The sequence below is a fragment of the Seriola aureovittata genome, chromosome 9, assembly GCF_021018895.1.
Source record: "Seriola aureovittata isolate HTS-2021-v1 ecotype China chromosome 9, ASM2101889v1, whole genome shotgun sequence".
NCBI classification, from domain to species: Eukaryota; Metazoa; Chordata; class Actinopteri; order Carangiformes; family Carangidae; genus Seriola; species Seriola aureovittata.
Genome location: NC_079372.1, coordinates 9,801,538 through 9,822,289, shown reverse-complemented (window position 1 = coordinate 9,822,289; position 20,752 = coordinate 9,801,538). Strand labels below are relative to the sequence as shown.

At 38.8% G+C, this 20,752-nt stretch overlaps 1 protein-coding gene across 2 annotated transcripts in view; it reads left to right on the top strand.

Annotated features, from left to right (window-relative positions):
* Window positions 1-20,070, top strand: part of slc12a5b (solute carrier family 12 member 5b) — a 45,516-nt gene extending 25,446 nt beyond the window's left edge. The window contains exons 2-26 of one of the 2 annotated variants that reach the window (XM_056385803.1): window positions 901-1,004; window positions 1,130-1,270; window positions 2,842-2,988; window positions 4,355-4,409; window positions 4,493-4,623; window positions 5,169-5,416; window positions 5,507-5,718; window positions 5,802-5,969; window positions 6,465-6,563; window positions 6,710-6,767; window positions 7,749-7,923; window positions 8,538-8,656; window positions 8,795-8,893; window positions 9,591-9,710; window positions 9,957-10,061; window positions 10,760-10,928; window positions 11,036-11,231; window positions 12,541-12,710; window positions 12,851-12,982; window positions 13,157-13,264; window positions 13,507-13,623; window positions 13,922-14,124; window positions 14,408-14,422; window positions 14,530-14,663; window positions 15,850-20,070. In XM_056385803.1, coding sequence (XP_056241778.1) covers window positions 901-1,004; window positions 1,130-1,270; window positions 2,842-2,988; window positions 4,355-4,409; window positions 4,493-4,623; window positions 5,169-5,416; window positions 5,507-5,718; window positions 5,802-5,969; window positions 6,465-6,563; window positions 6,710-6,767; window positions 7,749-7,923; window positions 8,538-8,656; window positions 8,795-8,893; window positions 9,591-9,710; window positions 9,957-10,061; window positions 10,760-10,928; window positions 11,036-11,231; window positions 12,541-12,710; window positions 12,851-12,982; window positions 13,157-13,264; window positions 13,507-13,623; window positions 13,922-14,124; window positions 14,408-14,422; window positions 14,530-14,663; window positions 15,850-15,941 — 3,317 coding nt within the window. In that variant the 3' untranslated portion in view covers window positions 15,942-20,070. Of the gene's footprint in view, window positions 1-900; window positions 1,005-1,129; window positions 1,271-2,841; window positions 2,989-4,354; window positions 4,410-4,492; window positions 4,624-5,168; window positions 5,417-5,506; window positions 5,719-5,801; window positions 5,970-6,464; window positions 6,564-6,709; window positions 6,768-7,748; window positions 7,924-8,537; window positions 8,657-8,794; window positions 8,894-9,590; window positions 9,711-9,956; window positions 10,062-10,759; window positions 10,929-11,035; window positions 11,232-12,540; window positions 12,711-12,850; window positions 12,983-13,156; window positions 13,265-13,506; window positions 13,624-13,921; window positions 14,125-14,407; window positions 14,423-14,529; window positions 14,664-15,849 lie in introns of those variants that run through there. The other variant, XM_056385802.1, reaches the window with a different exon arrangement.
* Window positions 20,071-20,752: the final 682 nt, after the last annotated feature.

Sequence of the window (20,752 nt, the reverse complement as noted above, 5' to 3'; positions counted from 1 at the left end):
TTTTTTTAGAAAGAAAGTTTTTGGGTGTTCAGCTGTTCAGTTAAATCACTTGCTTGCAACAAAAAGATTAATCTTGTTTGACTCATTCAACTCCAGCTGTAATTTTTCCTGATATATAGGAAAAAGACAAGACTGGATTATTGCTATCGTTCTACACTTCTGATGAATATACAACAACGCATGCAAAAATGTATGAGTATGAAGTTATTTAAACAATGCTGGATGAATGTTAACCTTATCTAGCTCAGGTTAAGCGTAACCTTGACCTTTTAGCCTGCCAACACCTGTGAAGTGGCTCTGAAGCACTGTAGCAGCTCTTCAAAGGAAAGTTTTTCCTGGGACTCATGTGGAGGAAGAGCAGGCCGAGCCCATCTCTGCTGCTGCAAATGAACACACCAACACTGAGTGTATGTAGCAGGCAGCACAACCACCGCAGGGATCAGACACATTCGTTGAGCATCATGAGTGTGAATGAAACATAGACAGGTCACAAACTTCAACAAAGTTTCTCCTTGTTTTATTACAACATATACCTATTTCTCCTTTTTGTTTTTATTTTCCTTTGCTTCTGTCCTATGTCCTATGCCCTCGTTCCTTTTTATTCTTATGTAAAGCACTTTGTAATTTCTGTTTTAACAAGTACTGTATAAATAAAGTTTGCCTGCTTGCTTTCAAGCTTCATGTGGTTTCATGCAGATAAAGACTGTGATACGGTCAAAAGTTCTGCAACAGTCAAGGTTGTTAAGGTAGTTTTGTCTGAATTCTTCTTTGTTCCACTGAAGAGTTCACAGCACTTTTCGATCCAAATAAAAAACAAATGACTTTGGACATAAAAATTATAATAATAATTTTTGGACATAATGTATTAACAGTTATAAACCTGGTGTTTACGTGTTTCAGGTGATGGGAACCCCAAAGAGAGCAGTCCTTTCATCAACAGCAGTGCAGCCAGCGATGTGGAGAAGAGCCAGCAGTATGACGGCAAGAACATGGCTCTGTTTGAGGTGGGCACAGCTTTCAATAACCAGTAACAAACATACTGGGATTATCAGTTTGAAACCAGTTCTTACTGCTGTCTTGAGTAAATGTCCGGATCGGTTATGACTGTGTTTCTGTGTGTGTGATGCAGGAGGAGATGGATACCAGTCCAATGGTCTCCTCTCTGCTCAGCACTCTGGCCAATTACTCCAACTTGCCCACAGGCAGCAAAGAGCATGAGGAGGAAGAGAATAACGAGGAGGGGGCACGTCCATCTAAAAAACCTGTCAAGGTATAGTACTGCGTGCGATGGGTTCATCCCTAGCCTGCAGCAGTTTGAACCAGAGGACCAGCTTTATGTATAATTGAGTGTATAAAAACAAAAACATGAAACTTACAGGCATGAAAGAGGTTACATGTGTTTAATGTTTATGTCTGCAAAGTTTCAACATCATGTAGGAGGATTTGTAATTGGAAGAGGTAGGAGAGTGATCACTGTATACCAAATCAATAATATCCAGTAATACATACAGTAACACTGTGAATTAATATTGACTTTCTTGCGGTTTAAAAATACTTAAATTATTCAATGTGTGTACCAGCAGTTGTGACATAGTGTGTTTGGTCCTAAACCAAATTTAAAATTTTGACCTGGTGATAGCACCAGAGGAAACGTTAAGGGGTCACCAAAGTTAATGGTATTCATCCTGGATATCTATACCACAATTTATGATAATCCATTTAGTAGCTGTTGAGATATTGCAGTCTGGAGTAAAGTGGTTGTTCTCTGCATGACCGGATTAACCTCCTAGGAGAACCCAGGGGCGAAAACTTTTTCTTGGGCACCTATTGACCCCCAGTTTACATGGCAGTTTAATTATTTCCCCAGACATCCAGAAAGCAATCATTTATTATGGAGATCTCACGTAATGGGTCATCACGTACTGATGGGAAATGGATCTGAGTCTGCATTTTATTTTTATTTTCACACATCTGATTTCCAGAGAGAATTTGGGGAACTGAGCAAATAAATTAAATAATAGATGATGACTTGACTTTGAAGACCTTTTAACATAGTTTTATCAAATCCTGTTTTTCACACCTGTCAGTACTTCCCTTTTTTTTCCAGGCTTATTATTCATTGGGCTTTATCGGGGCTTATATCGGTTATCCTGCATTTGTTCAGTGGAGCATAAGACAGGGTTAACCACACAATAACCTGCATCCTCTCTGGGTATTACTCTAGTTTCTCCACTATTGTTTACTTTGGCTGCTCTGTCCTGCTTGCTTCTTCAAAGCCAAAGGGCCAAATGTAAACTGATGGGCCCTGAGGACCTAAAACAGACACAATGACACAAGCACAGTCACATGATATTGATAGAAACAATTTATTAAGTGTGACTAAATACAGTGGTTAATGAATAATCGAAAAGAGACATTCATCTTACACAAACAAAAGTCAAGTGTTATCGTTTATAGTTTGTAGTTCGTTGTTTTACAGCACTGGATTTATGGATCAATGTGTGTAGATATTTATCACTGGGAAATGGTTGAATTTGCTGCTGCCAATACATTCGTGTCAAAGAGGAAACAGACCCAAAAGCTCGTCTTCATCTTCTCAACAAGATTACCATCTCTCTTTGTTTTAAAAGAATAAACCCCTTTGTCTCTAATGACAGACTTGGACCTCGTTCCATGAATTTAAAAGGCAGAATAGATTTAAAGAGACAAGGACTGAACAACAAAGTGCAAAATAACAGATTATAACCCCCATTTCCATTCATTCACATGAAAAGTAAGATGAGCAATTTGGAAAACTGAGAATCTGAAATCAGGTTTGACACTTTGTTTTACTTTTTCCAGGCACCACAGCTGGGCACTCTGATGGGGGTATACTTGCCATGTATCCAGAACATTTTTGGGGTGATTCTCTTCCTGCGGATGACCTGGATGGTTGGAATTGGAGGCGTTTTAGGTTCCTTCATAATCGTCTTCATGTGTTGCTCCACGGCGAGTAAAACTGCAGATGTCCCTGCTATCTTAGATCTTCTGTGTAATGTGACCCCTGTCCACTCAGAAAACAGACAGTTACATTAAATTAAATTATGCCTGTCAAATTTAATACAGTAGCACAGACCTGCAAACTTCCATCTACACAATTATATCTGTGTAAAGTGGTTATTTAACACAAACATAACCAATTGTGATTAAGCTACAGGCTGTTATAATATAGAACATAGTGTGTAATTACCAGCAACAGCATGTCTGCTATTGTTTTCACCTTGCATGAGTCTGTGTGTCTGTGTGTGTGTGTGTCATCATGGCAAAATGTGGTCCTGGAGACAACTACTATAGTGGCAGGTGTTTCTATGTCTGTGTTTCTGTCTGTGGACAGACTTTGCAACCCAGAGAGATACAGTCATAAAACCTTTCACGTTTGTAATTGAGATCAAAATGAAGGCTCAGTTCAAAGATGGGTGTGGTCCAACATGTGAGTGCTTGAGTACACATGTTATAATGACTACTGAGCACTCACGGGAACATGTGATCCCATCACAAGACTGTCTCTAGTTATAATTTGAATTGCACAGATGGTGAAGGTGACATAGTAAAGCCTGGCATGAGGCACACTGCCAATAAACCTACTAACACCCCAGCACTGCTGCTTACATATTCATAACATATAAGTTTTGGATGGGAATGTCCTTCATTTTGCAGGTGTTCGATCATAAACTGAAGAAATTAAAAAATTCTAAGTTTGACCTGATGATGATGCTAGATGAAAAGTCCGGGGATCGTCAAAGTCATTAGATTTCACAAAGACAGAAACATGAATGTTCATATTGAAATTTCATGGGAATCCATCCAGTAGTTGTTTAACTGAAAACCACAAATGTGAACCTCATTGTGGCACCAGAGGAAAAGTCAGGGGATCACTAAAGTCTGTGGGTGTCATCTTCTTGGGACAATGAATGTCTGTAGAAAATATCATGTCAATCCATCCAATAGCTGTTGAGATACTTCAGTCTGAACCGAAGAGGTGGAATCAAAATCTCATAAAATGGAAATTGTACTTAAATGCAATACTTGTTATTAAATAAATTAGATTCATTATTAGTTAAATGTAATCAGTTCCTTTCCACCTCTGGTTGTAGCAGACAGTGTCATTGAAGTGACAGTATGTGCTTAACCAGCTGTAGTTATCCCCACGATGATCAATTTTTCATGACCAGATGATTCAGACTGTGGATGTTTTTCTTTGCTTCCTCCCCGAGTTCATCAAAACCTCTCCGTCAGCCATATTTAATGTGACGTGTCCACCTGCTGCCTCTCATGGTCCTGTAACCCTCTTCTCTCGTGTGCTGTTTTTCTCCAGACCATGCTCACAGCCATCTCAATGAGTGCCATTGCAACAAATGGAGTTGTGCCAGGTGAGTGGATGTCGAAGGGGATATGTACAGGTGTGTTTGTGTGTGACAGAGCGGTGACTTTTCTGTGTGTTTGTGTCTCACAGCTGGAGGTTCATACTACATGATCTCTCGCTCGCTGGGGCCTGAGTTTGGTGGAGCTGTTGGGATCTGCTTCTACTTAGGAACCACTTTTGCAGGTGCTATGTACATTCTTGGCTGCATTGAAATCCTGCTGGTAAGTCGCCTTAATTATCAAAAAACTCACATGTTAATTGTGTTGCATGCTGTCCTGGTCTGTATAGGCCTCATTCACTGCAGATATTTTGATAAGTCATGACAGACAATAACACAAAAACTGTTATTGTGTTTGTTGCCGTGTCACTGTTATGACTACAGAGATACTTAAATGTAACAGATGCATTATTAGTTGTTTTGCTTTTACATTGGTGATCATCCTGTGAACACATGTCAAAATGTCTGTTGTGAAACTCTCTTAATTAAATCATCATTAGCCTCAGGAACTCAGGAACCCAGAAACTAATTAAAGTAAATAAAGAAATGATTGGTTGATCAATCAATTAGTCAATTAACAGAAAATTATTTGGCAACTACCAATTAGAAAAAAAGGTTCACAGTTTTCTATGATACGAGTGTACTGAGTTTAATTTACAAGTTTAATTTTCTTTTCTTCTGCGCCATACTCAACCACACCTCATCTTATTCTCTTCCCTCTACGTGACCTTCATCCACATTCATCCCTCCATCTTTCCATTCTTTCAGATTTACATTGTTCCTCAGGCAGCCATCTTCAAGATCGAGGGCCTAGAGGGGCCAGAGGCAGAAGCGGCTCTCCTCAACAACATGCGGGTGTACGGCACCATCGTACTGAGCTTCATGGCACTGGTGGTGTTTGTGGGGGTCAAATATGTTAACAAGTTGGCACTGGTTTTCCTGGCCTGCGTCATCCTCTCCATTCTGGCCGTTTATGCTGGAGTTATCAAGACCGCCATTGAACCCCCTGTCTTCCCGTAGGTGACTCGTTGAATCACTGGTCAAAGTCTTCGGTGATGTCAAATCCGTGTGTGTGACAGTGAGGCTTTTGTTGACTTTCTCTGCAGCGTCTGCATCCTGGGGAATCGAACTCTTCTCTCCAAAGGATATGACGTGTGTGCAAAGTTCATTGAAATAGACAACGAAACTGTCACCACCAAACTGTGGAGGTCCTTCTGTGATTCTGAGTACCTCAATGCCACCTGTGACGATTACTTCACTAACAACAACATCACAGAGATACAGGGCATCCCAGGGGTCACTAGTGGCATCCTGGCAGGTAAGAGATGCCTTGCAGTGTAAATGACAATACCCACTATCACTCAATGTGACAAAAGGGTCACATGCTCGTCTGTCTTTCAGAGAACCTGTTTGGTAACTACCTGGAAAAAGGGGTGGTCGTGGAGAAGCGTGGACTTGCATCAGACATGGATCCAGACACTCCCATAACCAGCTCCAACCGCTACGTCCTGGCTGATATCACGAGCTTCTTCACCCTGCTGGTGGGGATATACTTCCCATCTGTCACAGGTTGGCATCAGACAGGCCCAGTGAAGAGACATCTGAAGGGAACAGAGGAAGTCCTCACTTGGATGAGGGGCAGTCCATATCAAAACTATCTTTAAAGCTGCTCTAGTCAATATTTTTACATCAACAATAGATCTGGCAGTCCCCCTCAGATCTGCTGAGCATATCAGTGTCTTTTGATTCGGCCCACAGCTTTACTTTTTTTTTTGTTCACTATCACTCAGTCATTTTTTCAGTGGAAAAACTTTATATTATCTGCTCAGCACCGAACAGCAGACAAAGTAAGACTTCCAGAATTTGCTTCAGCTCTCTATAAGATCTTCCTGTGTATTTTGTGAACCCTCCATAAATTTAACTTGATTAGACAGAGCAGTTACTGAAGTTCATCAAGCTGTCTTGATTCAGTGTGAGAGGAGAATAAGAAAAAGAGATATCGCCCTCCCATGCAGGTGTAAAAGCATAAAACATCTTAATTATTTCATCTTGCTCCTCTCACAGGTATCATGGCCGGCTCCAACCGCTCCGGAGACCTGCGTGACGCTCAGAAGTCGATCCCCATCGGCACCATTGCAGCCATCACCACCACATCTACTGTGTGTATCCTTCAATGAGCCAAGGTCAATAGAGAAATACTGTGGCTCTGACAGTGCTGGATGATGACTATGATTTTATCTTTCTCATGTTATCGTCGTGATTGGGTCAACTATTCTGAACAATGTATTCCTTAATCATTTTGACCCTAGACATGTCTTGTGTGGTGCTGTTCGGTGCCTGTATAGAAGGAGTAGTCCTCAGGGACAAGTAAGTCTGATTGTAAATTTAAATGTGATTTTTGAGGACAGTCTTTACCTAACTACATTTATTTGACAGCTTTAGTTACCAATTACTTTTCAGATTCATCATTAATGAAAAATAGTTAAAATTAGCATCACCTTTACTACTTAGAACATTTTTGATGCTTGACCGCTTGCCTGGGATATGCAGTTTTTTAGCATCATATCATGTATACAGCCATTATGTGCATATTTAAGACCTCTTTACAGGGTTGTTGAAATAAAATTAGTTTATATGATGATAGCGTTTATAACCAAATTTTGTAACTAATGATAGCTTTATTCACTAATTGCAACCAGCACAGAAAACCTTTTTACTGAGTCACAACATGATACCCTTATGTGTAGATTCAGTGTGACTTACTCTTTACGAGGATATCATTATCTCCGATGTCCATCGTGAATAAACATCCATAAATCTGCTTAGAAATCGGAAAAAAGAAACTTATTGTAACTCCAGAACTTGCCTGGGAATCATCACATTTTTAACTTTTCTTCAGCAAGTAAAAAGTTAAAGTAATTCATTGATAGCTTTTTGTGCATTCAGTGATACATAGCAAATAATGATTCTTAATAGTGAATTCGGTGTACATAATTTTCCAAAATATAAACAAGTATGACTAAAAAACAGGGAAATTGTAGTCCACTTCAACTTTATCCTTTCCATTTCTTGGAACGGTTTCCATCTGTTCATATTAGTGAATCCTTAACATTTAGTATAACATTATCTAAAAGACTTTGTAGAAAGAAATAATATAATTATACCTCGCCTTAATGAAAATTAGAATTTGGGCAACTTCAATTAAGATTAGTTTCTAGACTGTAGGCTACTTTTGTCAACACTGAATATGTTATAGAAATTTGATTATGTGCTAGAATGAGTTGTGAACAAGTCAGTGTGTGTTATTACAGCTTAAGTTGTTTTATCTTCACCTCTCTCTCTCCACAGGTTTGGTGAAGGGGTCAATGGTAACCTGGTGATTGGTACACTGGCATGGCCGTCTCCGTGGGTCATTGTGTTTGGCTCCTTCTTTTCCACCTGCGGAGCTGGGCTTCAGAGTCTGACAGGAGCGCCACGTCTCCTGCAGGCCATCTCAAGGGACGGCATCATCCCATTTCTTAGAGTGAGTACACATGCAGCATGTACCATTCAAGTTCATAAAGAGCTTCAATCAATTTTGAAGGGGGTTGATGTAATGTTGTGGTTTGTGCTTTGAAAATATATTTTTTAAAGCCAAGCTAAGGACATATTTGCATATTAAATAAAAGTATGGCTATAAATCGTACAGTATGTTGCATCTTGCTTGTCTAGCATTTACACAGTTAGGACCTGGTGTTCTTCATCTGGCTACTGATGTTGGCAGGCTCAGAAATTAGCTGTGTGATTTGGGATAAGAGGAAAACAAGTCCAGTTTACTTTTGTACTGTACATACTATGATTTCAAAGTGATTTCAAACTGACACATTGTATTCTGATGCACAGATGATCAAAAAATTTAATGTTTGTTCAATCTTGATATTTTGAAGTTTACTAACTTTGTCTCAAAAGTCTGAAAAGAAGACAAGATGGACTAATTAATTACTTTTCATTATGTTTTTGTTTAATTATACAATACACGAGTGATTTTTGAATGTTGTTGAATTCCTTTTGTATTTGTATGCATAACACAAAATGCACGCATGACATAAGTTATTACTGTAAGGTCTGATTTGATTTAATCCTTTCATGTTGCTGCAGGTGTTTGGGCATGGCAAAGACAATGGGGAGCCCACCTGGGCCCTCCTGCTCACAGCCAGCATCTGTGAGATTGGCATCATCATCGCCTCCCTGGATGCAGTGGCACCCATCCTCTCCATGTGAGTACAACACTGTATGTTCATTGCTGATCAACACTCACTTTAGTTAAGAGCCGTCTCACTGTCTTACCTCTTTCTTTTTCTCTTTAATGTCTTTCTCTGTTTCTCTCTCCCTTCATCTGTTCCATCTTTCTTCAGGTTCTTCTTGATGTGCTACATGTTTGTCAATCTTGCCTGTGCCCTGCAGACTTTGCTGAGGACGCCAAACTGGAGGCCGCGCTTTAAGTTCTACCACTGGTGAGTTTGTGTGTCAGTGTCAAAAGACTCTCCAACCATATAGTGTAGTCCATTTAAATAAGCTCTGAGGAGTATCCTTGAGGTCATAGATCATTAGAAAGCTGATTTTTTTTAAAGTATTTTAAATCCTGTATTGTTTACATTCATGTTTACTAGCTTTAGCAAGTTTTACCGGTACATTTTTTTTGGCGCACTATCTCCACCTTTAGATCATTGTAATTGTGTGAAACCACTGGCACCTGCATATGTATGTGTCCTTGTGCAGATGAATGAGACAAATAAAATGGAGTACAATGAGTGATAGGATCCAACAGTAAAACACAATTTTCTGAACCATCTTGGTTATTTGACATGAGAAAATTAGAATTAGCAAATTTGAATAAAAATAAAAATCTGATTAAACCCCACCCACACAGTCCTGATTTAGCAGACAACCCTAGAAGTTAAACTTTTACTAAATACCAAAGTATGTTTTTTTTTAGCAGAATGAAGGTTTCCGGTTTTAACTCTGCAGAAAGACATGCTCTCTTACCTGCATCCAGCATCAGTCTCAGGAACTGCAGACACCTGTTTTACCTCAGCAGCAGTTCAACACATAAAACCTCCTATTTACAAGCTGTGGCCACTGCTGTGCTCCAACCAGTGGTGGGAAGCTCGCCGAAATTCCCAATTTCATGTGACGTCCTGTCCCCCACAGGGCTCTGTCTTTCCTGGGTATGAGTTTGTGCCTGTCACTCATGTTCATCTGTTCCTGGTATTACGCCATAGTTGCCATGGGCATCGCCACCTGCATCTACAAATACATCGAGTTCTGTGGGTAAGTAATCATCATGACGGCAAGAAGCAAGCATAAGATCGTATTGCAGCTTCCACCTTGAGTTGTCACCCTGTTTGTCCCTGTCAGTTTTGCAATAAATCCAATTTTTCTGCTGGTGGTAATTGTTTTAGTTTATGACTGATGGATTGGGCTTGCTTAATTTTCACATTTTTAATAAGCATATATTTATACATTTCAAGTACATATATACATCTTGTGCTGACTCATGAATGTGTTGTATAACAGAGCTGAGAAGGAGTGGGGTGATGGGATACGCGGCATCTCGCTGAGCGCTGCTCGCTTCGCTCTCATGAGGCTGGAGGAGGGACCACCACACACCAAGAACTGGAGGTTAGTCAGCTCATTTTTCAACTTTAAACAGTCAGTTTGTCTGCTTCAACATACATATCTGCTCTGTTAATCCTCTGTTGTCCTATGTTCTCCTTTGACACAAAAGAGAAAAAAAAAAAAAATCAGAAATCAAATGGGAGAAATTTCTATAATTATATTATTATACACAAAAACCACAGACTTAGCAGATTGGTTTCCTGCCCAAAGTCTCTTCTTATTTAACTTACAAACACATACACATCGTGTCCTGCACCTCAGCTTGATGAATGAGCGACCAAACAAACATTCACTGGGAATAAGCACACTGCTAATGTCAGTTTGTAGGCTAGATAACTATTTAGCTGCCTGGCTGCAGCACATTAAACAGCATGTAAAATTACCTTCAAATATTACTTAGGTCAATTTAAATGCTTCAAAATCCCAGCTAACACACTGACATGTAGGCTACAGCTGTCAAACAGACCTCGAGATGAAAAAAGTATTTCTAATATTTCCCCAAAGACATTTTTTCTTTTTCATAATAAAACACACATTTGAAAAACAGACTGACATATGTTTACTTATGACATAAGTTTATATTTTGAGATGAACATTTTGAGTCATAATATTAAAACAATTAATGACCAGTGGGCTTTCACTTGTCAATTTCTTTTACTGTCCTGTTTCAGTGTCCTGCTGCTTTGTTTTTTTTGTGTCAGGCCTCAGATCCTGGTTCTGGTGAATGTGGATGACGAGCAAAACGTAGAGCAGCCTCGTCTGCTGTCTCTGACCAATCAGCTGAAAGCAGGGAAAGGTCTAACCATCGTTGGTACTGCAGTTCAAGGAACCTTCCTCGACAACCACAGTGACGCACAGAGGGCAGACCAGGTCCGTCCAATGTTAATTAATCTCCCAACACAGTGCGCATTGCCACAATTACCACTTATGTAATCACAGACCCACTGACAGCTGTCTTCCCCTCTGTGTCTCTGCAGTCGTTGCGTAAGTTGATGGAGACAGAGAAGGTGAAGGGTTTCTCTCAGGTGGTCATCTCCTCCAACCTGCGAGATGGGACGTCCCACCTGATCCAAGTTGGAGGACTGGGGGGTCTGAAGCACAACACTGTGATGGTCAGCTGGCCCCGTAACTGGAAACAGCCCGAGTACCACCAGCAATTTAGGAACTTTATTGGTAAGTCTTCAGTCCCGGGTGAAAGGAAGGATATCTTTGATATTAATTATTGAATGTTACATTTCTGTGATTGCTCTCTTCAGTCAACATCCGATTATCCTGGTTTTGATTATTAAAGGAAAATAATGAACCATGACTGAACACATACAGCTGAAAGTCTATTCATAGAAGCAACAGAGAGATTTTTTTTTTTTTTTTTTTTTTTAAACTTTTTCTTTTACCTAACATACCACATGAAGCCTTGTGAAAGCCTCTACAATAGCAGCAAGTCAGAAATTAATTTAATCTTGTTCGAGCCCGACCAAAACATTGGTACGGTCAATTTTATCTGCCAGTATTATCTTACCTCGGCTTTATCAGTATCAGAATATATATGATTCATGTTTTAGTGAGTAACAAGATATGTTTGAGGTACATAGTTTGTCCAGCAGAAAGAGTAAGAAAAGTAAGTAAAGTTAATTTTTCCACTATTAAATGTCCTGCTCAGTTCATTTCTTTGTAATAATTCTTTAATATCCAAATTGAATGGATCTTCATAAGAAATATTTGCTTATGATATTTATGTGTTTCTGTTAAAGAATAAATATCAACTGATATATCATTAGCAGATTTTTTTTTTTTAACCCTCAAACAGTTTCATTGCTGGCCTCATTAATCCAGCATCAGTCAGGCTCCAGATATTATGAATGCTGATATGTGGTTAACACCATCACCAGAGAAATTTGTTCTACTCATTTCTCCCCTCCTGTTTAATGTCAGGGTTTTGAGGTAAGTAGGGGTGGACCCAAATGCAGCCAACACATTGGGGACGGTGCAAGCAGGTTTATCCAACAAAAGAACTTCAAAAAACAGGCACAGAGAACCACATGACAGGCAACAAGAACAGAACAAGGACAAACCTGGAGATGAACAGGACGTTAACAGCTTGGAGATGAACCAGACAAGAACAGGAGACGTGGACCGATGAGGACAAACCCAGAAATCAACAGACAAAGGGGAGCACAAGGACTATATAGACAAGGGAGGCAAGGGTGATTGAACACAGGTGAATCACATTAGGGCGGGGCAGACAATCACCACAGACACAGGACCAAGACAGGAAGCAAAACACTGACACAAGGAAACCAACTACAAAATAAAACAGGAAGTGCAAAAACTCCAAAACAAAACTAACAAAAAGTGTCTGCCATAGCAAACCATGACATTTAATAGGACAAATTAAACCAATTGATTAAAAGAAGAGCAGCCATGTTGTCTCAGGCCTTTCTCTGTTTTTTACAAGAAATCAATTTCTTCTGTCCCTTTGCAGAGGTGGTTAGAGAGACAACTGTAGCCAGTCTGGCCTTGTTGGTTCCTAAGAACATCTCCAGCTACCCATCCAACGGAGAGCGCTTCACTGAAGGTCACATAGATGTGTGGTGGATTGTCCACGACGGAGGCATGCTCATGCTTCTGCCCTTCCTGCTGCGCCAACATAAGGTGGGAAACAAGACTCTGAAATTCTTATGTTTGAGAAGGTTTGATATGACTTTGTCTGAAGAAACTCTGGGACAGTGCGTTTAAAAGAACATTGAGAAATTTTGTTCATTATCTGTGAGTGTTCCTGTTTTGTCCTGAAGGTCTGGAGGAAGTGCAAGATGCGCATTTTCACTGTAGCTCAGATGGATGATAATAGTATCCAGATGAAGAAAGACCTCATCACCTTCCTCTATCACCTGCGCATCGATGCTGAGGTGGAAGTGGTCGAGATGGTGAGAGACTTGTCTGACACATTATCTGAGTTCACTAACACATCCTGCATGGAAATTTTGTTTAAAAATAGGTTGGTCTTCTATCTATAGAACCTGCCTTCTTGTTATATGACACCTGTTTCAGTACATGACACCTGTGTAACACAGAAGAAATGTTCTTTTTCTCATTAAAAGCATGATGGTGACATCTCAGCCTACACCTATGAGAAGACACTGATAATGGAGCAACGATCACAGATCCTCAAACAAATGCATCTGACCAAGAATGAGATGGAGAGAGAAGTAAGACTGAGAGTTTTAGGATAAACAGAAATTTTAGTCAACACAGGCCCACTGAACACTGTGATATTAATTTTGATGTTTTCATTATCACATTATTGTGTGAATATCAGCTCTGGAGCAGAGAATTGGTTCATAATAAGACGTTTGTGTCTGGACTTGATTTGAGGGAGGAGAATAAAGTCTGGAGGGAAATTACAAATTGAATATAATCAATTTCTTTATTTATTTTTCTATAACTATAGATCCAGAGCATCACAGATTCATCCCGTGGGTCCATTCGACGTAAAAACCCATCTACCTTGCGCTCCCAGCACAGTGCTGAGGAGGGAACCAGCGTGGCAGAGAAACCAGAAGAGGAGGTAATGCTGCTGTTGCCCCTTTAGGAGCAATTGCCTGTTTATTTGTAGCACCTCTGTCCTTGTTCCCTCCATACCTGTTGTCTCTCTGTTCTCCAGCTTGGACAGAACCTTCTGTTTTTACTTTTTATGTGGCAGTAAGCATCACAAAAGCAGCCATCACAGCAATTTTTCACTCTCCCCAGTGGCTGCTCAGTGGTTTCCCGCTGGCCACTGGCTTCCAAAGTTTCACCTTTGCTGACAGCTGTCTCTGTCCTCTCTTTCACCCTGTCACACTGTCATGTCATGGTGTCCCTCTCAGTCTGTGGCTGTCTCCAACCCAAAACAGGTTCAGCTGATCCACAGTAAGAACGCCTCCACACCGACCAGCCCCACGAGCCCTATGTCGCCTGTTGCGCCTGCAGGGGGCGCTACCGCCTGGACGGACAATAAGGGTGCAGACAAGGGGAAGACCCTTCTAGCAGGACACCCGGAGCCGGGCAAAGACCTCTTCAACATGAAGCCGTGAGTAACCTGTCAGTTTCCCTTGCCTCACTCAGCATGTGCACAGGAAGCAGACTCCTGACTCATGACATACCCACAAGGACATAGGTCAGGGGTAAATATTTGTACGTATCGACCCGTGTACCTGGGTTTGAAGAGATACGCGTTGTTCCTGCGCACGTGTCAAACAAAACTTTGAACCTAAACCACTAACAAATGAGGCTTCCTATATGAGCACATGTCCTAGATGTAATTCACTTATTATCATTATTATTATTATTTCCCTCCCAACATGCTGCTGCAGGGAATGGGAGAACCTGTAAGTAATAACATATTGTAGCGGGACATACTAAACTAATTGAGCCAAGCTGCTAACAGACTGATATGTAAACCAAACCCAACGTGACCTAATGTTTCCTGCATCAGGAACCAGATTGACGTGAGGCGCATGCATACAGCGCTGCGGCTCAATGAAGTTATCATGAAGAAGTCCAAGGAGGCGAAACTTGTGCTGCTCAACATGCCTGGACCACCAAAGAACCGTGTGGGCATTGAAAACTGTATCCTACATCTTACATGCTGTATTTTATTTCTCTTTGTGTGTTGAGATCAGTTCACATCATTATTGTCAGTGTAAGAGGAAATTCTTTTCACAGCAAGGCAGCGTAAAAACATTAAACACGAAACAATAAATTCACATTAACAACTGATGAAAAGTTCTGGTGCTTCTAACTCTATGTGTTTTGACAACAAGGAAGTGCTCCAGTCCCGCTGTTTTGTCTGTAAACTTCCTGTCTACACCAAAAGTGGGAATGTGTTGCATTGTGTCAATTGACATCTGCTGCTTGTGATCACATTGCCCCTACATTTAATTAGATAACAGTTCTCCTCCACAGCTCTGGGATCAGCTGCTCATCTCACTGTTACTATACTGTTGTTTATAAGAATCTGATGTCGTAACAGAAGTTGACTAAGCCACCATTAAAAATGTGTGTTAATACAATTTCCTCCAAACAGAGTCACAGTGGAGATTCAATTGGTCAGTCACACTATTACACACTGTCAATTTTGAGCTTATTATTGATTGAAATAAGCTAAATATTCCAAGTTACATTATCGGTAAAATATAAATTATATAACCGTTGGAAAGACTTTTAAAAATTCAACATCAGCTGGTTAAGTGATTATTGGTGAAATATGTAAATAATGTTAATTACATAAGATCCTTCATCACTTTCCTATTAAGTTAGCATCAGTTTGCTTAAAAATCTTCACCATAGAAACAGCTACCGCAACAGAAAGTATGCTAGTTGAAGTATCTGTAAGTTAGTTAATGCCAAACCAAGTGGATGAATCTTTTAGCTTAAAGGATGGTTGAAATTGCCAAAAGAAATGGATAATAGTCAAAATTGGATGAAATAATTAGTTTAAAATAGTTGATGAATGTTTGATTGCTAAAAGACTTGACCGAAAGATACTAACATTTCAACAGAATGAAAAAAAAAATCCAACAATATCCCCTTTTATGTAATTTATAGTGTTGAATAACATCCAGCTTAAAATCAGTTCAAATGCACACATTTGAATCATGATGTGTCAGGTTACTTGAGTTCATCTGCCAGGCCTGTGAAGGTACATCAAACAAAAACGTTTTCACCAACATGGTGAACAACAGTATTAACCTTTCACTTGGTTTTCCATTTATATGTCAAGTAAAAAACTAGATTCCTTCACTGTGAATGTCAGACATGGAGTTCCTTGAGGTGCTCACTGACGGTCTCAATCGGGTCCTCCTAGTGCGTGGAGGTGGACGTGAGGTCATCACCATCTATTCCTGAAAGGCTTTTAATATGGCCGCCTATATGGACTCTGCCCTCTCCTGCCTCCCTATCATTCCAGGAAAATCCTCGCATAACCGTCCAGTCACCTGCCATAACATGTCAGACTTCAGTGTTTACAGGTGACATCTAATAGACCTAGCTGTATCTGTTACATTCTAACCAGCAGGATACACCAAGAATTATGCAACAGTTATACTTTCTGTTCCCAGCTTGTCAGCTGATAACAGCAGATGAGGTCGTGGTTAGTTTTGACAGCTGAATTGAAAAACAAGACTCAACTCCAAAAACTGAATTTATCCACAGAAAACTGCCGTATCAATAGATAGTAAAGCTGAGTAACAATCGATGATACAAATGTGGAGCAATAAACTAAATTAAGAATACAGGGTTAATAAGAGAAGAATTGGAATAAAAGAAAATGGAGGGCAGTCAAACATTTCTTTCCCCTGTCTTATATGTTTAATAATCGTTCTGTCCTTTTGCTTTGTTGCTGGTTATTTGTAAAAGAGGAATGTTTTTTCTTTACCATTTTTCTTATTTTCTATTATTTATTATAGATGTTATTTATGTATTTGTTCATCTAATCCTGTCTGTCTTTGTCCTGGTCTGTTTTTTGCATTTAATCATATGGTTGGAAGCACACAAGTAATAATATTAGAGCACTAGTAATGTCTTTAATTCATATTGGAAAAAGCTTAGATGAGGATGTTCTTATGGTCATGCAAAACATTCACAGGAATTAACTGTAGAATTTAAAATGCAGAGGTGGGAGCTGTGTGTCAATATGTGCATACATTTTCGAAACAGACAAAACCCAATTGGATAAAATAGATTTGCCACTATTTTGCATTTATCGTCCTTGTTGTTATGGCAGGGATTTATCTGTTTATTTATTTTTCCGCATCGCTCTCTTATTGCAGACAGCTTGATAGGAATTGAATGGTCCCAGACCTAATTGTTTGACTTCATTATCCCTCTCACAATTGGACAGGGATCATATAAATGTTGTAAAACAGAATATAGTCAGCCTCTGAGTTCAGCGATGGCCCTTTTGATTACAGCACCTTCACTAATCATTTGATATGTATTACCTCCAGTGTTCTGCAGTTATGCAGTCATATTTCCCACAATGCCCAGAAAATGTCCTGTGGTAGATGTTGCACTAGTGCATAGGTTAACTACATTTTATCTCCAAACAGAAATTGTTATTTGTCATGGGTTCAGAAAAAAATCCTCTTCACAACTCTAAAATTAATAAATCTTACTGATCACTTGCAAACAAAATGTGCCAATATATAATGTAAAAATGTTTTTGATACCAACTCGCTTGAGAAGGAGGTTTGACAGGTTTTAAAAAAATAAAAAAGCTTACTTAACCATTTTAAGTAAAAATTAAAATGTGAAATTTAAACATATTTTAGACCAGACATCTCTCCACTTGTACAATGTAATGTAAATTATTCAGGAGAAAGTTAATAGTATTTTATTTATGTTATGTTTGTAAAAAGATATACAATATGAACCAGTGTAAGATGTTTATAGGTGTCAGAGGCACTAAAATATATTTACGTCAGCTGTACGTCATAAATTTTATCGCAGATAATTAATTTTTCTTATGGTATGGTTCAGATAAAAAGGTGTACAAATGTCATTTATTTAAATAATTTAAAAATGCTGTAATTAATGCATGGTAAGTGCACAGTATTACAGAAATACTTTGACATTTTGGGAAATGCACTTTCTTACTGAGAGTTAAATGAAAAGATTGATACCACGCTCATGTTGGCATGCTAAATATGTAGCTGTAGCTAGCGGACGGCTAGCTTAGCTTAGTGTGGTGATTTTCTTCTGAAACACTGGACACAAACACAGAAATTAAATCACTGATCAACCCAAAGATTAATTAAAAAAAAATATCATTGATTATTATTATTATTGATCAATAAGGGGACATGGTTTACACAAAGCTGGCAAGTATCAACATTCCTTCTCCCAACAACCAAAGTCAAACCAACCTTTTTATAGACCAAGAACAAGGGGCAAACAAATGAACAGGGTACATAAAGACTCAAACCACATGTAGCCCTTTGACCTACATAAACAAGATGAGAACAGTGGGTTTGTTTAACATATCACAAGAGCACATTCACCTCTCATAATACATATCACAAGAGAAACTGAGTGAGTGGTCAACTAATGATTTTACTTAACCATATTTGGGTATTAAAAATGATAAACCAACCATTTAACCTTCTATTACTTTAACATTTACATAAAGACTGCAAACAGGGGGAAAACAGTTAGCCTGGCTCTTTTTAAAGGTAAAGAAAATCCACCTGTCTGCTTCTGGCTGTAGCTTCATGATTATCCTGCAGACATGAGAGTCATATCAGTTATAGGCGAGTAAGCGAATCAGCGTACCTCCCAATTGTTGAATTATTCATGTACAATGTTCATTATTTCCATTTGCTGCTACACTAATGTACATTTTAAAATGTGATGGAATTTGTTTTGATGTTGACAGACATATGTAGAAAATACAGGCACAGACTGATAACTACAAAGAATTTTAGAGGAATCGTAAGGTGCATATTAAAGGTCCTATATTTTACATTTTGGCAGTGACTGTATAGTTGTGACATCAGAAAATTACGGAAGTCCTCACAGCTCGCTTTAATGCACACTTTCTGAATACGGGCTGCGTGTGTTTCTTTGTGGATTGAGCATTTTGATAGTTTCACGCTATTTATACAGCACCTAGACCTGCTTTATTATCAAAACAGACATGGAAATCTTTCTACAATATGAGACCTTTAAGCTGTTTTCGCATGGTGAATGCATCAAGTCAGACTAACCTGTAGAGTACCTCTCTGTTATTTGTTTTTGTGTGTGTGAGTGTGTGTGTGTGTGTATATACAATGGATGTTTAGTTTCTATTTGTGTATGGTTTAGTAATTTTCGAACTTACATTAATTCATGCACACTTGCTGTTTTGTCATAGACATTCACGCAAATCAACTGATCCTGTAGACATTTTGTAGGCGTAGGAGTCGGGTCACTGCACATTATCAAACAAAGCATTTAGTTGTGTCATGATGGAAGTTTTAATCCAAACATGTAAGTGTACAGTCATATGATTGTATTTCCCTCTTCTCCTTGGCCTATTAGTGCAATAAAGTTTTTGGTTTTTTTTTTTAGGAAATCCTGAATCAATTTCTAGCAAAAAGAAAATCATTAGCCTTCAGTATCTTTTCCAGGAAATCATACGACTTATTCTAATACTATGTTTCCTGCTGATTTACATGTAGTGTTTTTAATGCCTGACTTGACCTATCCTGACCTCATCATACATACATCAATAGGTCTTCTTTTATATGTACAGCCCTCAGTGTTTCCCTCACAATTCTGAAACGTGCAGGTGGATTACATCAGCAATTTCCAAATCTGAATAGTTCTGTATTTACTCTTAATTCATACGACAATGGTGTACATCTGCAGGTACATCCAGTGCATTTAGAAAGTGTTCAGACCGTTTTTCACATTTTGTTATGTTGCAGCCTTATGCCAAAATTAAAAAAAAAAAAACAGTATTTTCCTTCATCAATCTAGACTCAATACTGTATAATGACAAAGTGAAAACTCAATTTTAGAAATTTTGCAAATTTATTAAAAGGGGAAAACAGAAATATCACATTAACATAATGCACTGTATATCAGTCATTGGTCTGCAGAAGTTTAGTCACAACTCTTAAACTCCCTCAACCAGAGTGTATGTGTAAAAGTTATGATTACATGCCCTTATGCTGTGCATGTATGTGTGTGTGTGAACCTGACATGGGCACACTTGTTTAAGTGAGGACATTGTGTGTAGTTAAACATGGTTATCAAGTGAAGATGGGGCATTTGTAAATAGATCTGTGATTTTAGGCTTAGAGATAACGTGTAATATGTGTGTTGATACAGCTTTTATAGATATAAAATAGGCCGTTTGTATTGTCTTTTAAATGGTAATGGTTTTATGTTCTACCATGTCTTATGCAATTATGTACGAGTAATGGTTTAAAGAAACCATTTTATATGTCGGCACAAAATGCAATAAATTAAAATAATTTTAATACAACAGTAACAGTTCAAGCATCTGTGTGTCATCTTTTCTTAGTGTCTGCTAACAGGTTAACTGGTAACTGTAGTTTCCAGCTAATTTCTTAAAAGAAAAAGTGCCAATATTTGCCTAAAAATTACTTGGCTATTTCCAATAAAGACCTATGCAAGTTGGTACTCTGCTCTGCTTCAAGTTTTAAGAAAAAAACAGGAATGATGTAGTATTGTATACTGAAAGTGGATAGAATATAAGCTTTAAGAAGATCAGACATGTATGAAGGGGCAAGCCCATTGAGCATTTTCAAGATCCTCAAAAGCACTTTAACTGACATGGATGGGGAACCAATGAAGAGAAGCTAAAACTGGTGTCATGTGGTCAAATTTTCTAGTTTTTGTTAAAATTGTAACTGTAGCTTTGAGCCATTTGGCCACATGTGGCAGGCCTCAAAACAAAATGGATTCTGGATGACATAAAGGCATGAATTAAGGTCTCTGCATGCAAGTTGCATTGATGAATATTTTTTTAATTTATCAAATGTCTATGTTGAGCCGGACCAATAAATAGCATCTTAGTTTTATCAGAATGTAGTGGTAGGAAATGTGCGACATCCATCTTTTCAAAGCAGACAAGCAGGCCTTTAATTTGATCATTTGAGAGGTATTGAGGTATTCCATATTTCACACCAGAAAATATTGATCATCTGCTA